Source organism: Copadichromis virginalis, linkage group LG23 (assembly GCF_057382275.1).
Source record: "Copadichromis virginalis isolate Kocher_CV1m ecotype Utaka linkage group LG23, C_Virginalis_male_GT1.1, whole genome shotgun sequence".
Taxonomy (NCBI): Eukaryota; Metazoa; Chordata; class Actinopteri; order Cichliformes; family Cichlidae; genus Copadichromis; species Copadichromis virginalis.
In genome coordinates, this window is record NC_140639.1 from 3,902,293 (window position 1) to 3,919,500 (window position 17,208).

The 17,208-nt window shown below is 39.8% G+C and overlaps 1 protein-coding gene across 2 annotated transcripts; it reads left to right on the forward strand.

The window, feature by feature from the left end:
• The first annotated feature begins 787 nt into the window (after window positions 1-787).
• On the forward strand, window positions 788-16,776 carry mier2 (mesoderm induction early response 1, family member 2). Of its 2 annotated transcripts, XM_085449118.1 has the most exons (13): window positions 788-855; window positions 2,013-2,184; window positions 3,464-3,577; window positions 3,804-3,912; window positions 4,620-4,699; window positions 5,302-5,371; window positions 7,258-7,403; window positions 7,912-7,993; window positions 9,846-9,940; window positions 10,036-10,166; window positions 11,694-11,836; window positions 12,423-12,523; window positions 13,897-13,958. In XM_085449118.1, the coding sequence occupies exons 2-12, from the start codon at window positions 2,038-2,040 to the stop codon at window positions 12,476-12,478; spliced, it is 1,173 nt and encodes a 390-aa protein (XP_085305244.1). In that variant the 5' UTR covers window positions 788-855; window positions 2,013-2,037; the 3' UTR covers window positions 12,479-12,523; window positions 13,897-13,958. The 2 variants fall into 2 exon arrangements, with proteins under 2 accessions (XP_085305244.1, XP_085305243.1); XM_085449117.1 differs by lacking the exon at window positions 12,423-12,523 and having other exon boundaries at window positions 13,897-16,776.
• The last annotated feature ends 432 nt before the right edge of the window (window positions 16,777-17,208 follow it).

Here is a 17,208-nt window from a genome sequence, read left to right on the forward strand (position 1 = left end):
GGCGCAAGACTTTGAAGACGTTGAATAGTATTTATGCAAATACTATGCCATCCTACGCAGACATTCTTCAGTTAACGGTATTTAACAAGTTTTTTTTAATCTTCTTAGTTAAATGTTGATACTTTTTGTTTTCCCACTGCTTCTTTTTTCTTTTTTAATATTCTCACCTTCGTTGCTTGATATTCAAGTTTAGTTGAGGCATGTCAGAGAATATGGTGACAACACGTAGAGCTACATTATATGCTTCTATAATCGCTGACAACTTTGAGCAGTCACTGGCTGAGGACAAAGCCATATAAGCAATCTTTATCTGCTTTGGCCATGTCCTGTCCCCTCCTCCACTCGCATAATCAGCACAAACCGTAGTGTCTTTCAGCAACCGCACGTGGACGTGTTGGTAAAGGGGGGCATTTACATTTAACTTAAAGATGCGTTCAGTGCCAAACTATTGTTTACTAATTTAATAGCAGAAGAGCAGAAATTGGGTCACTATTATGTTAAGTTTTAACGCGAAGAATAATTGAACTGATCAGTCGATACATTTCCCTTTTCTTTTTCTAGTAATATTTTTAGAATTGTTACTTACAGTAAAACAACATTTTTAGAGATGATACCGAAAGTGTTGGTTCGGGGCGATTTAAAAAAATTACTTAAAACTACGAAGGATTTTTTAAAAAAAGTTGTAAACTTAAACAAAATGAACTAAACTACTGAAAAAAAGTCATTGTAACTGTGTGCGACGCTGCACTGCAGCCGCTGTTGCTGAATCGTTGCGGCAATAAACGGAGCAGCAGAGAAGAGTAGACCTACAACATCCGGGCAATAGTCAGCTTGCGCAGAAACGGAATGGCGGAGGTAAGTGAGCGAAAACGAGAAATGTAATGACCCAAATGTTAGAGAAGCTGGGCCGAATTTAAGACTTCTGTCACTCCGTACGATACACAAGACTGCCGAGGGTTTGGCCGGCTGGTGAACGACCGCTGAAAGAGAGCCACGGGGGCTATTTAACTGGGAAGCGGCGGAAGAAATGGAGAACCTCTCCAGCGTATCGCCTCTCTCCGCGTTCTTGGCTTTAAAGAGACATTCCCTCAGCCTTGATAGTAAAGCCGTAGAAAACAATAGGGAGCCCGGTAGGGTCTAACACGGGGGTGCTGAACTATTTCAGGTGTGCCTTGCCGGCGAAGTGGGTTTAGTGAAAAAGTTGGGAGACATGTCATGACTCGGCGGCGGTAAACTCCGACCGTCTCTTTCAGAAATATTGAGAAGTAGTTATTTCCTTCTTGCCACTCGTAGCGAGCCGGAGAGAGGAAGAGGCGTTCAGCACCAAGTCGCAGGAAAGCGCCCCTGGTCAGTCAGACAGCGACCGACGGGTTGGGAGATTTTTGGTGACTTTTGGCGTCGTGAGAAGTAGATTATAATCTAATTTAGAGAGCGCTTGGACTTCATGTGAAGTAGGTTTGGGCGAGATTCTTGTACGGTTACTGCTGTAAGCGTGTTACCCAAAGTTTCCCACTATGGTTATAAACTCTTTATGTGGCCTTCATCCTGTACGTACATTGTATCTGATTAGTTCAGACCAAAGCCGAGCCTGGAATCGTGTCGATGAATCAGGAAAACCACCGTGAAGCTTTTTTTGTTAATGTAGTATCACAGCAAAACCGACCATCCTGTGGTGACAATTCACAATGAGCTCTTGGACATTTAAATATCTTTAAAGTTACATTACATTGCGCTTAAACTTCCCACAAGTGCTATGATCAATCTGTTATTAAGTTTAACACCTAAGTCTGGATAGCAGAAGGTCTCATAAGTTGAAAGAAGAGCCCTTGAAAAGTGAGGAGTCAGCTGACCTGTAATGGGATGAGCCAGGATCAGCCACTATTTGATCCTGTGTTGTTCATGTGTTCATTTGTGCGAGTGCCACGGCACCATTTTAATGTACTGTGCTATTTTACATGAGTTTGAATGCAACATAACAGACATACTGTCTTTATCTATGTGCATGTTTGTAGGTGGGTGATAAGCATCTAAACATGAATGCAGAGCTTGTGGCCTAGTGGAGAGTGGAGGAGATACAGCAATGAAGGCCCTCATCTGGAGAAGCAGAAGTCTTTACGGGTCTTAGAGGAGTTGGAGGAGGAGAAGAGTCCTCGCTCGATGAAGATGGCGACACCATCCCACACTGTATGATCACGTTCTGCCATGTTTATATGTGTGATAAACACAAAAATATTCAGCAAAATAGCTTCCTGTGATTATGGGAACCTTATAGTTGCAGGGTGTACTACATCACTGACAGTAATGGCATCGACTATTATTGTTCAGTACAGTTTTGTTACTCTAAAGTCATGTAACATTTGCTTTTGAAATAATTCAGTTACTAGTTCATAGAAATTTTAACAGCAGCGTTTTTTGACAAAAACGAAAAACAGTCTGAGGACCAAAATCTATCAACATACTGCAAGTGAATGTGAATTTTAATAATTACTCTAACCAGCAGCATCGATAACTCTTAATAACCCCCCCTTTTTATGGGCATTATTTGCCTTCAATATAACATTTCAACAGAATTATTTTAAATTGTAGTTTAACAGAGGAGTAAATATGAAGTTGAAGTTGATGAGTTTCAGTACCTGACATCAACCATCCAAAGCAACAGACAGTGCACAAGAGAGGTGTAGAAGAGAGCGCAGGCAGGGTGGAGTGGGTGGAGAGGAGTGTCAGGGGTGATTTGTGACAGAAGTATAGCAGGAAGAGTGAAAAGAAAGGTTTATAAGATGGCAATAAGGTGGTGGAGTTAGGAATGAGTACATCAGAGGGACAATTCAGGTCGAGCAGTTTGGAGAAAAAAGTTAGAGGGAAGCTGAGATGTTTTGACATGTGCAGAGGAGAGAAAGGCAGGCAGCAGGAAAATAGGAAGATTCATAGATGCAGTGAAGGAAGACATGCAGAGGGTTGGTGTGACAGAGGAGGATGCAGATCATCCACTGTGGCGACTCCTAAAGGGAGCAGTCAAAGAAGAAGATGATTTAAATAATCAACGCAACCATTTACTTTTCTCATAATCTCTACGTCTGTTGTCATAACATGTAAAGTAAAGAAATATTCATTTTTACCTTTAAAAATGCTGAAATTCTGAACACCGTGTTCAGGAAATGACATGGGACGTGCAGATGTTGACTCTGACATTTTTACAGAACAGTTCAATTACTTTGAGTAAACTGAGTACACTCTGGGGGTGTTTTAGGCATCTTACAAGGAGACTGCTCAATCAGTCTGATGGCATTATTTGGACAGACCAGGGAAAAGTGTCAAGTGTGCTTGAGATAGCTAAACTGACAGACATGTAGATGATTTTCAAGAAATGTGGGTGTTATTTATACATTTCTGTGGTTTCTTTCCCTCTTATACCCCATCACCTCCCCTCCACCTGTCACTGCCTCCCTCTGTGCCTTATTTGTAGGCCAGTGAGCTTCCCTTGGAGGAGCTGTTGGCTTTCTATGGCTATACAGTATCAGATCCAGAGAAGGAGACCTGTCACATGGCTGCCAGTTTGCCAGACATGACACTGGACAAGGTATACAACCTGAGGTGCACAGAACACACCCGTGGCCTCATTCATCTTTCATTTATTCATCAAAACAGATTTTGATTGGTCGAATTGGTCAGAGAACTTTTGAGAATCAGTCAAAAATATCAACTTGAATGATTGTACATCTAATGAATATGCTAACTCTGTTTTTCTATTTTTACTGTTCTGTCTTTTGTTTTTATTTTTTTGTCTTATTATATGTTTGGTTTAGGATCAGATAACTGAGGATCTCTTCCCTGGGGAGCAGGAAGAATCATTAGCCGACGATCTCACCCCCTCAGTCACCTCAAGCACCTCGGATCTGCTTCGCCGCATCCAAGGTAACACCCAGGGAGACACGCATTAACACATTTTCATATAACACTAAAACTCGCTGAAATTTTCTGAGCTAAAGAAAGGTTCGCAGTTTGAAATTGAATCGAATCGAATTTCTGGTGCTTTGATGACATTTCAAATAACACAACCTGTCAGGGTTTGTGATCCTAGGGAAATGCACTCATAATAAGCATTGATTTTATACAGTTCTGTGGAAGTTGTTATGAGATGTTCCTGTCTGATAGCATATATGTGTCACTCTTCATATGACACCATTAAATCAAAGGCAGAGAGATATTTCAATCTACAGGAGTTTTAATATATTGAAACAGTCATATCCAGATAGTGATTCTATGTGAAAGGTGCTGACTCTATAAAACATGAAAACCAAATGTACAGCAGGTATGCAGCTTTAGTGTTGTTCATGGTGCACAGACTGAACACACTGAACAGGTTAAAAAGAGGAGGTGCCACTTTGCTCATTGATGTTGTGCATATTCTGCTTTATACTGAATTGTGGTTCATACTGAGTTAGATGCAGTGTATAGTCATTTTATTTTTTATCATGACTATAAAGAATTGTGGTTTTAAATATGCTTAAGATTCCCTTTCTTAATCAGCAGAAAGATTTGGCTTTTAAGATGGCATGGAAAATCTTGTGGCGTTATTTGAATGTTCTCCTGATCTTTCTCTAATATTTCATGTGTTTTAGGTGGAGACAAAGACACGTTGATCAGTTCATCAGATGAAGACTCTGATGATGTCTCTATTCCATCCAATGAAGAGCAAAAGGTGGGTTACTGAGCATAGTAATCTTATTTTGACTAAGTGACTCTCAATCACCTTTAAGTTTAAGGGAGACACATTACGTTGCAACTTGTCTTTATGGGAAAGCAAATCAGATAAAATCCCAATAGCAAGACAGTTAGGCAGCAATAAAATATGGGTTATCAACCCTTTGGTAATGGTTCTTTTGATCAGTGCAATCAAAGGCTGAATATACACTAGGCTTTGGTTACATTTATATAAACATGACACTTTTTCCTGCTCTGGCACTAATTATAATTCAAAGTTAGGCTACTGAGCTGAGACCTAATTTCAACAGAACCACGATGCTTTTAATGGGCTGGCCAAAAATGCTCTACTTAAGAAAATTCAAATTCATATAAGCCAGAGAAATGGTTAATAGGAAAAAAATCTCCCAAGTTCTAAAACCACAGTGGCTCAGCTTTCTAAATGTAACAGCTTGTTTTGGACAGGCCTGAGTTTCTCATGGTTGTAGGTCGACACAAAGAACACTAACATGTGTACATTTTAAAATAAAATTTCAGCTTTTATAGGCATGATCACACGTTTCACAATTATGACTATTCATGTTTGGATTTCCTGTTTAGGAGATCATGGTTGGCTCCATGTATCAGGCAAAAATCCCTCCAATCAGCCCGTACACCTACCAGGAGAGAGGTAAGCAACTGAAATTGTCATTTTTGACAGTTGTTCTGATATATATACACACATATATATTAGGGGTGCAACGATACACAAAATTCACGGTTCGGTTCGATACTTTGGTGTCACGGTTCGATATTTTTTCGATACAAAAAAATGTTCATGCCTTTTTAATTTGTCATTTATTAAAATTATAAATATATATTTTAACTCAAACGTACAGTTTTTAAATTTAATGTTGCTGAAACAACAAAGTAATTAAAAAAATAAATCTATCTGATCGAGAAATCACTCATCTTTGGAAAAGAGAGTTTATTACAGAGAAATGGCTCTTTCCAAAATAAAAGCTATACTATACGCTTCTTCTGGGCTATATTCTCAGCAGCATATTAAACATATCAGGTCCCCATAAGGAGAATCCTGTGCTAACGGCTGTCTAAATGACTCGGGTAAAGTTTGTAGCATGCTGCTTGTTGTTTTTGTCTGCTTCCACTTGTCTTTGCACGAGGATGATGTCGGAGTAAATGTGCAGTCATATTCGTTGTGTTCCCACTAGTGCTGTCAGCGTTAATCTGAAATGACGTTAACGCCACAACACGGCAAATCTCCGTTAACGTGCTGCTGTCCAGCGTCAACACGTTAACGAGAAAACTGCGCTAACACACTAGTTCCCACCCATGTAATTGAGCATTGCGTGGCACATCCGACATACTGTTTTACTTTTGTCCATGACGCGCTTACCTTCAGGGTCATACTTCACATGAAGACCAAAATAGTTCCAAAGGCCAGATCTGAATGAGGGTAGGGGAGGAAGTTTGCCATGTTGCAACGAGCTTCTGTCTTGCTAGCTTGCGCTGCGCTCAGTAATGGATCTGCGCTCGACAGTGCAGCCTAGGCGGAGTAGTCGAACGCAGATCCACTGAGCTCTCAACACAGACAGCATCGTCAGAAGAAAAGTTGATAAAATAAATTACAAATTTTGTATTGTTCGATACATTTGCGTACCGAACCGAAAGCACTGTATCAAACGGTTCAATATCGATATGAGTATCGTTGCACCCCTAATATATATATACATATATATACTCGACTCGGAAGTAGACCTGTTGCTCTGTCTGTGGCTTTTCATCACACTCGGGGACCACAGTGTTGTTTTCCGTAGACATTTCCCTCGTTGCCGGGTTTCAAAAATGGCGATGTTGAGTTTCGTGAATGAGACTCTCTTGACTCATTAAGTGACACCGCTGACCAGCCAATCGGTGGCATGCAGTCTGACGATGTCACATTTTAGTATCTGCTCAGATCACTTGGAACCCCGGCCAAGCATGTGTACCTTGTGCCTGGTACGTTTTTTTAGGAATGATCTAATGGAAAATCCTGAAAACTGTGGTGAACCGTGGCGAGTTGATCAGATGGTACTAATGGAAGAGGGGATTACGTGTTTAGTACTGTGTCCAAGCACTTTTGACTCCCCAGAGTTGGTGTGATTGATGTGTACTGTGCTGTGACCTGCTTCAAGATGTAGGACCAGCACAGTTCTGTTGGACTCAGCTCAGTGTGCAGAGTGTGGTCGTGCTGCCTTCATTAAAAATTGCTGTTACATTATTAACAAATCTATAAGGAATGTGGGAGGACAATTTGTCACTGCTTCTAAAAAACCGCCCAAATACATCCACAAAAAAATACATCAACCTCATTGTGCTCGGCAAGACTGCCTTTCAAAGCATGTTGATGCATGAAAGAGAGAGTGAGTGTGAAAGAGAGGAGCTGAGGCACTGAGAAAAACCGAGGTGTATTCAAGTCCATAATGTAAAGCACAGTGCAAACACGAACACGATACAGAGTAAACGTGTCTAATGTGTCCGCTGTAAGTCTGAGAAACTGTGCCTGTCACCCTCTAGCTTACAGCACCGAAGACCAGTTGTTGTGGAGGCCAGGGGTTCTGCCAGTGCATGAAGTGGAGGAGTTCTTGCTGAATGCACAAAGACCCCGTGGCCAGGAGGAGGCAGTAGGAACCGAGGAGGTCATTGTCCAAGACAATGAACAGGTACATCTCAGCAAACACTGCTGGCTACTTTTGTTTGTTTAAGCTAGTCTGTAGTAACACGTAAGCGCCCCTCTTCAGTAACGAAGTATTCTTCCTTCATGGCAATGTCGCAACTGCCCCCCCAACAAAAGGCGAATGACTCATCTTAACCAGTTTTTAGCTGTGGTAAAATATAATAAATGTGCCTTCTGTACACGCTGAAAGAAACAAACAGCTGGATAAAAAGAAGTCCATGTATTATTAGATCTGTGTACTTGAAGATTTTACTTTTGTCTTGTTATTCAGATGTCTGGATTACTAACCTCATCCCAATCTCCTTAAGACGTTTCAGAAGACTTCTTCTACTTGTCTCGTTTAGTCTGCATTACCTGAACTCATAGTGGACCATGGCTAAACATGGTCAGCCTTTATGTCCATAATCAAGAGTTCTTGTTTTCTTTAACTTGCCTTAAACCGAGAGGTAAGTCTTCACTGAGTGACAGTTTTTGTGTTTCCTCTAAACCTTCAGGCACTGTACGAGTTAGTGAAATGCAACTTTAATGTCGAAGAAGCACTGAGGCGATTTCGTTTCAACGTGAAAGTATTCAGTGGTAAGAACTATCCCGTTGTCCTACTTTCCCCAACTGGGCATTTTACACCTTTGTGAACAACCCAGAATAAGTTTGTAATAATGATTGATAGTATGTAAATTTAAAGTCATCAGAAAATCGTTGCACCCATATGTCACAGGTTTTTGCAGTTACAGTGTTTTATACAATTTTTTAATCCATTAGCAAGGGCAAAACTTAACTGAGGAATTCCCAGACATGAAACTGTGGCCTATTTTCAACCATTGACCCTAGTTAGGCATTTATACCCACAACACACAAAATTTTATCATATTTAGTTACATAAAACCGTTACCATACTATACAATATAGAGATAACTAGGGAAAAACATAAATAAAATGAAATGCACATAAAACGATACAGAAATTAACAAATGATTTTTATTTGCCATTAACCAAAATTTGACTTTTAATAAGATTCAATATCTATAATTAATTTGATTTCAGGAGGCCTGACAGGACATGCTTCCTGAATAGGTGACAGGTCATTATGGCGAATGCTGATTGTCCAAATTTAGATCTTTGATGTGGTGTTTTACAGTGTCCAACATGGTCCTAGTGACTGCCGTCACCGTCTTATGCATCTAGAGGTATGCGGCCAGTCTGCATTTAAAAACTACTTTAACACAAAAGATATGAATGAAAACATCAAAACTAAGTGGACTGTATTTTTTTAAATTCATTATTTAGAGTCTGTTTATAAAAAGATAGAAGGTGCTTAGTTGTAGATGGTGATACTTAGACCCATACTGTCATAAAATATCACAAATTGCGAAAATATGAAAGAATGCATAAACAGCTGGGCTGCTGCAAAGTTCATCTAGTGTTGAATAAGATTGAAAACACTCAGATTGGTCTTAACAGTCTTTGAATTTGTTTCATGTTTATCAAATTTGAGTTGCGGATCTCAAATTATTATTAAAAACGTAAAATGTTATCATCAGCCTCTGGGTAGCTTGCAGGCAAATCACTGATAAACAGAGTGCAAAGCATTGGAACAAGTAGCAGTCCTTGGGGAATGCCCATTCTGTTTTTCAATAGTTTCACTAATTTTCTTTCTTGTTCATCCATCACACACTGCACATTTGGGTATATTGTGATTGGCAGTGTCAAATGCGTTTTTTAGATCAAGAATAACAAGACCCTCAAAAGTTTGTGTGTATTCCACCCCCACAAAACTGCCACCAAAAAAGCCCTTAATGGTGTTAGTAAAATAACAGGTTACTATTTCTGCGTAATATTTTGGTCTAAAGCCGAATTGTTTCAGGGAAAAGAATTGATTGGTCTGTAGATGTGTAAATAGTTGTGTTACCACAACATTTTCAAGTATCCATGACAAAAAAGCGAGTATGAAAAAAGTTCAGTCGTTGAAAGTCAGCCTCCCCTGGTCTTCTCAATAAAGCCTGTGTTAGAATTAGATCTGCAGTAACAGCATACCAGTGTCAATGAAAAATCTGTGGTATTCTTAATAAAAGAGAGAAATGCAGGCTTATTCAACAACCCAAGGCCAGTGTAATTCTTTTCCGGTGCAAAGTATGACGTTTCATTACCATTTCGGTGGAACTATAGCTGCCAACTTCATCACTGCAGAGAAGGAATAACTCACTGATGTGACCTCATGACCTTCAAATCAGAAATGAGCCTCCAGTTTAAGACCAGTTTTATTATGCTAGAAACAGGAAAGCAAAATTAACAGATTATGATATTAAGAGTGTCACTTTTCATTTCAGTTTTTCTGTTCTATTTAGTTTATGTGATTGTAATTACAATTATGTAAAAATGTAAAATTATTATGTAGTTTTATAAACTTATTTTTGATGTCCGCTGTCTTTAGAAGAGCTCTGCTCCTGGAGCGAGGAGGAGTGCAGGAACTTTGAGCATGGGTATCGAGTTTATGGGAAAAACTTCCACCTCATTCAGGCAAATAAGGTGAGCACCCAGAGGATGACCTGCTACCTGATATGCTGATTTAAAAGTGTTGACTATTTTCCGCTAATGCAAAAACAACCTCTTCTTATCCACAGGTACGAACACGCTCAGTGGGCGAGTGTGTGGAGTATTACTACATGTGGAAGAAGTCTGAGCGTCACAAGTACTTTACTCAGCAGGCTACCAGGCTGAGCCGCAAGAAGTACAGCCTGCAATCAGGGAGCATGTGAGTGTTGCTGGGACACCAATCTGAAGATAACCAGAGTCTTTTAGATAAAAGGTGCAATCAGAAAGAACGGCACATAAAAAGCAAGAACAGCCATCGGATTTCAGGTTTGTCTCCTTGTGGAGCACTGCACTGCTCCCCGCTGCTCCCATCTGTCCACTTGCATCTTAATTATGGCCAACAAATTCACTCAAACCTCTTTGTGAATTTGTCCTGTACTCCACAATGAAATCTAAATGGAAACAGTTTGGACTACAGAAATCCAGCAAATGTACATGTGCAAGTGATCCGAGTGGGACTTTACAGAGAGCAGTTCTGAAGTGTTAAAGTGTTGCACAAGGAGACAGCCTTGAAGGGGAAACCTGCTTTTAGGAATGTGTCAGGAAGTACTTCCAAACTCTGCCATATCAAACATGCTCTCCAGAGTAGCTCAAAGTAGCTTTAAGATTTTTGGTTTTTTTCTGATCCCTGCAAAAATTTTGGTATTTTGTTTTTCTAAATGGTAAAAATGGTAAATGGCCTGTATTTGTATAGCGCTTTACTAGTCCCTAAGGACCCCAAAGCGCTTTACACTACATCCAGTCATCCACCCATTCACACACACATTCACACACTGGTGATGGCAGCTACATTGTAGCCACAGCCACCCTGGGGCGCACTGACAGTATGTATGATTCTGTCTCATAACAGAATCATACAAAAACTATGAAGCTCATTTTCATGACACTTGATAAAGAGGTAGAGTTCGGGTAAAGGAAGTGCTAATTTACACTTTGGTACATGTCTAGAATCACTTCCTGTAAAATTGCCAGATAGGCTTTGGACTTCAGAGAGGTCTACTTTCTAAGCGTGAGACCTGTCAGGTAGCTCAAGGATCAATTCTAAATCTCTTACTTTTTAATTCTTACATGCTGCCATTGGGCAGTATTTTCATGAGACACGGCCTCCTTAATATTCTGTGGGTTACTGATGATCCTGATGGTATTGATGATCTCTTGCTCGCTCAGTTTTAGATTAAACTGGTCTAGATGTTGCAGAATTTTTAAGAACATGATAAATAAAAATTGTTGACCTAACTTGCAAATTAGAAAACCTGATGTGCGCTTTTAGTGCATTATTAGGTTAAACCATTGTTACGCTCTTTCTCCAGTCCACCGAATAAAATGTAGTACAGGTAAGTAAAAGGTCTACACTAAAACTACATCAGGTTACACCAGATGACCTATTACAACTGGAACCTGGAAGGGCCTAATTCTTCATTCCCACATGTTTTTGCTTCACTTTAACAGCATTTTGACAAATTCCACCTCACTTGATCTGTAAGCAAATAAAGTTTTCGTGAGCTATCTGTTAAAGTCTCTCACCTCAAAGGACGTCTAAAGATGCTGGTGGTCTGCAAAGAGCTGGTTAATCCAAGTTATATGAACAGATTTTACAACAACTACTGTCTGAGTGAAAACTGTGAGCTCTGTAGGTCGCAAACACATAATTTATCAGAGCTGGAAGTAGTTCTGCTGTGTGTTGCAGGGAGGATGGAGACCAGGATGGGGAGGTTGTGGAACTCGAGGGAAACAACAGTTCCACAAGGTTGTTGCCTCACAGCTCCATGGGCACAGGGCAGCTGGAGTCCCCATTACCTCCACAGTCGAACCTGGACCAGGACAAACAAGGTAAAAACCAGAGGTCGCCTCATAAAAACACCTGACGTGATGGCTCAGATGGAAGCTCTTTATATTTACTTTGGTGAGCTCTTGCCACACAAAATGTCCTTTCTTACAGAGAACTAAAATAATATTCAAATAATAGTGAAGCAAAGGCTTCAGTCTAAAGTGTTATTAACTGTGGCCTTAAGTTCAAAGTAAAGACACAAGCTTCTTCTTCTTCTTCACAAAAGAAAAAGTAGATAAACAAAAGTTTCAGTGTCTGATAAAACTGAAGCTATGTATGTTTACCCATCTTTTTGTACATAAACCATTTACATGCCATGTGAAACATACATGCCAAATCATCTTTCAGTCATGTTATACATGGGCTCCATTGATTTCCTGTTTGTTTATATATTCTTCCTGTTTATTTTGACATATTTATTATCCCTGTCTCATATGAAACATTTTATGTCTCCCTTCCTTTGTTTTCCCCAATATTTTCATGGTATACATTTGTTTTGTGTTGTGTTTTTGCTCGCATGTATGCACGTCTGCGCGTGTGTCTGTGTGTGCGCGCTTGGGCATGTTGTGCATGTTGATGGTGCTCCAGAAGAAGAGGGCCGCCCCAGGCGCAGACGAACTCCCCGTTTTCTCTTAAAGCCATGACCTCAGTCCACTCAGGCCACAGACAGCAGGTTGAGCAGCCTGCAGGTAAAGAGGATGAGTACAGAAAACTAAAATAATGTGGTCACTGGGAAATAATCAGACAAATAAATAGACAAAGTTTAATGAGAAAGGAAAGAAACGGATCTAATGTAAACAGCCTCCTCTGGCTGTGTAATAATTAGCACATTTGCAAATAGTGTCTGAATAATGTTGGAGATGTTATTTAAAATATTGCTTTTTGCTTTTTTCCCTTTGTTTTTTCCAAATACAGTTTTTTCCCTTATATACCGTCACATCTTTTCAAAATAAGACTGCTGTATTAAAATAAACTTCAAAATCAGTGTAGCAAAAAAAAATGCATTTATTGCAGTGGCTCGCTGATATACACAGCACAGCATGTGTAGAATTCACAGTATAAAACATGCAGTAAACAGTTGTGTAGATATTTCAGATAGTTCATAATCTCCTCATATGAGGAAGATGTTTGAGGAGATTACCCAGCAAACATGGTTCAAACTGCGACGTCGCGTCCCTGGTCAGGACAGGTCGGGGTGCGACGCCGATGTAGAGCGATGGATGTAGATGTTGTTTCCGCATAGAACAAAAGGGACGTCGGCTCGTCTCTTAAACGGTGAGAAATGAATATTAAGTTATTGCAAAGATGGAATGATAGCCATTTTTATTATTTATTCATTATTTTTTCACAACTAATATGTGGTTGTGAGCAGATATCCACATGAATATTTCCGTGGATTTTACATCGTCACGTACTCACAGAGTCGTGCTCCTGGAATCTTTTTAAATGTTTTAAATAAACAACACTTTTAAGTTGTTTTCAGTTTCGTAAATCTGAATTTCTTTTCATTTTTTTGTTGGTGAATTTAGCACATTGGACAATTATTCCCTCTCTGTCTGCGACGTCGACTCAGGAATGCTTCATTCAAACATGAAGTTCGGTTTTCTCGAGATGAAAGCGTGAGGTCACGAGTTTGAGTCACCACTAAGGTTTCTTCTTTTCTTCTCATGCTTTTCTTGAGAGAATTTAATTTCTATTTCCTTTATTCTGACAGTAAAACAGAATTTTTAAACACAAACTTTCTCGTGCTTGAAAATCTAACAAGGACGTTCGACAAGAACCTCGTTTATGTTAGGAAGTTGGTGCTGATGTGAAGGTAACATTCTTGATATCGGTTCAGCTTTCATTTTGGAACTATGACTATCGTTCGAGAAAAGACCGCCAGCCGTTTAAATGTTTGCTGGGTACTCTGTAGTAGAAATAGGTACGCTAGAAGAGCACAAAAGCACTCCTCAGATGCCATTGTAACCATAGACATCAAACATACATCCTAGAATATATGACAACAGTAATGGAGGTTTTATTAATCTGTCGTCCTGTGAATTTCTATACGTCTGTCCAGATGGCGAGCTGGTGATGGGCTTGTCAGAGCTGTGCGGCGACGAGTGTCCTCAGCAGCTGTTCGGATGTCCTTTCTCTCTCCCGCCCATAGACGGCCTGCAGGAATCTGGCTCAGATAGTTGTTGTCCTTCAGCTCCAGTCCAGCTCCAGTCTCAGCTCTTTGCTGAGACCTCCCAGTGGGCCTGCGGGAACTCTCCGGCCCTCCATGACAACCACGGGCTCCCAAACTCTTGTTTCTTTCAGCTACACATGCGTGGCGAACATTTACTTTCTGAGGGCCCTGACTGTGGCACAGTGAGCGGTGGGGCCAGTGCTTCCCACATGCTGCAGGTGGAATTTAGCCTGCCGTCCTCTTCATCATCCTCAACCGCTGTCCTCCCGTCACACTTCCAGGCATTCAGCAGTTTGCTTCACCCCTCACCCGTCCAGCATCCTCGCTCTCTCACACAGTGAAGGGGACATGGAGATATCTAAGTGGTACTCTGTGTAATTTGCCCTGTGTGTTTTTGGTTGGTAGTGATCTTTTACAGCAGGGTGAAAAAGAAATGAGAGGACAAAAAGTGCGTTAATGCAACTTGCTTGAAAACAGATGGACCTATTACCTGTGTTAGCAGGTGACTTGTGTGCCTCTTCTTAAAAGGAGGCGCTCGAATTCTACGCCCATTGTGGAATGATGACTGTGTTAATCACTACTTTCAGGCATTGATTATGTGCTGCTGTCCATTATTCCTGAAACTGATTATTGACAATGTTGACCACTGCTGCTTTGTTTTTTTATTTATCAGAACAGACAAATTTGACTGCTGCTCAGATTTGGTTTTCCCCCCCAGATTCTTACCGTGAATACAGACAACATGACTGTTTTTATGCTCTTCATATCAGTCAGCATTTTCACTGCTGCAGCCATTTCAGATCTGCTATTGGACTGTACCTCACCTGATGTAATACGGGGGTGGGGGGGTCTGACTACAGAGTAAAATCTGTCCACTTATACAACATAGAATAGTTTATTTAAACATTAACTTAAAATGTTTTCTCCTTTCTTGGCCCTACATATCTGCTTTGTCTTTATTCTACACAAAAGTTCATCTTTCTTAAGATTTAAAAAAATATGAACACCTTAAAGGAAAAAAAGTTCTACGGTTGATTTGAATATGCAGCAATGTAGGAGCCTAATGGGGCGCAATAACTTCCTGTTTTATTGTATTTTATTTCTTTTTTAAATTTCCTTTCTTTTTGCTTCTGTGGAAATTTTCCTCTTTTTTCCCACCACTGAAAATGTATATAGATTTATAAAGGTGCAGGGTTTTGTCATCAGTCATGAACACCATTTCTCGTATGATGAATAACTGCTACCATGACGAGCCTGTTTCATATAATGGGCTTAAAAATGAAAGACTGAAATATAAAACTTTACATGCTAAGCTGCCATATACAGAAGTGAGAATACCCGTGTGCAATATCGCTGAAATATAAAACGGTTCACGAGTGAAATATTTCCACCACATAAAGATAAAACAAAAACATAAAATATACATAAGCACAAAAACAAACAAACGCAGTTGTGGTCAGAAGCTTACACACGAGTCATCATGTGCATGAATGTCATTGAAATCTGGGGCTTTTAATTATTTCTTTGAACTGTTCAGTTTCTGGGGAGTCATCTTTAATGACTTTACAAACATGAATTGTGTTTGAATTTGTTTTCGATCTTCACTAATCCACACAATGTCAAAAATGTACATAGAGCTTTTCAGATTTATACATTTGGTTAAATTTCCTTTATCGACCTGCAGCTGAACCAGACACCTTAGTAGCTGACATTTCCAGCTGTAAATTTCTCCCCTCTTCTTGGCAGATTTGGTAGAGTTCATACCCATGATGTATGTAAACTTCTGACCACAACAAAAAGATCAGCGACAAGTCAGAAAATCTGATTACTGAAACCAAAACAAGTCCTTCTCAGATCTCCAGTTAGCCTGGATCCATTAACATGAGCATCAGAACGTACAGTTTATTTATTTATGGGTGTCTATCAGTAAAAGAACAGATGTATAAATAATCAGAAGAAGTAGATCAAACCACAGTAGCTGTTCTCTAGCACGGGCTAGTTCTTGAAAACACAGCCACGTGTTAGATGACTCACATACGTTCACCACAACGAACAGGAAGTCTCTCTCCAGCACAAAACTGTTACAAACATGAGAAGAAGCCTGACGCTTATTAGGAGCAGATTTCTTAGTCAGATGACGGATGAATTTGTTTTCCCTAGATTTGTTCCAGCATGTTTAGCATAAGCTGGGCCAAGACCACCACAGTGAATACAGTCCCAGCAGTGAGGCAGGGAGGTGGGACTGTGGCTGGATGAAGTGTTGGGGGAATGTTTCTTGATATCTTGATAAATGTCTTTAGATAAATTACTGGTTGACAGGATGACTCCAGTCTCCAGAATTTTCAAAAAAGATTGTACTGCCAAAAGTACCATAGGAAGAAAATAGTTTAAACTGAGACGACCACATCTGAATCCAACAGAGCACCATATGAGTATTTTAAAGAGAAAGGCAGAGCAACAAGGAGCAGCTGAGAGGACTGTCGAACATTGAAGCCAACACGCTGAGTAATTAAAAAAATCAAGATTTTTGTTGCTGTTTTGTCTGTTTTTAATATAATAAATTAAATGTTTTAATAAAATATTTAAAAAAAAATTAAAAACTTCAGTTTTATAGATTAAATGTGACCTTGCTGTAAGAATATTGATATTACATGTGTTGCCTTCCAGCTAGTGCCTTGGAGGTTGTTGTTTTTTATTTTAATTTTCTATGTATATCCCATCCAAAGGGCACTTCAAATAAAGCAACAAAGAATCCAGAAGATGAACAAACTCATATATTGCTCGTGTTTTTATTTTAGCATAAAACCCAATTGCCCAAAGTTTGACTTAAACATTCAACAGTGTAGTGATGCTGCACGAGTGGACTTAATGCTTTTTCCACTCTGATGAATGAAGGTGAACAGTTTTCTCAGTTTCTGGTAAAATGATGCTTTTTGTAAAGTCAGTCATCACTCCGAACATCCAGAGAGGAAAGTGGTTTATATTTACAGCTTGTTGGTCCGAGACGTCGTGTGTGAAGATTATGCCATCATAGAAGTTCAGAGACCTGCTTGTCTCAAGTTCCCAGGTAAGTCCCACCTTTGATCTGAGGAATTCCCCGTTCTTCTCTTCGAGCCTCATATATTTAAAATGACAAGTTTTTAGTTTATAATTGATCATTTATTGAACCATGCTGGCATGTCCCAAAACCTCTGCAAGCCA

Bases quoted from the DNA above. Each gene is read 5' to 3' on its own strand.
- mier2 (XM_085449117.1), top strand. From the start codon at position 2,038: ATGCAGAGCTTGTGGCCTAGTGGAGAGTGGAGGAGATACAGCAATGAA. The intron at 7,994-9,845 runs GTAAGAACTATC...CGCTGTCTTTAG, and splicing joins CAACGTGAAAGTATTCAGTG to AAGAGCTCTGCTCCTGGAGC. The intron at 9,941-10,035 runs GTGAGCACCCAG...TCTTATCCACAG, and splicing joins ACCTCATTCAGGCAAATAAG to GTACGAACACGCTCAGTGGG.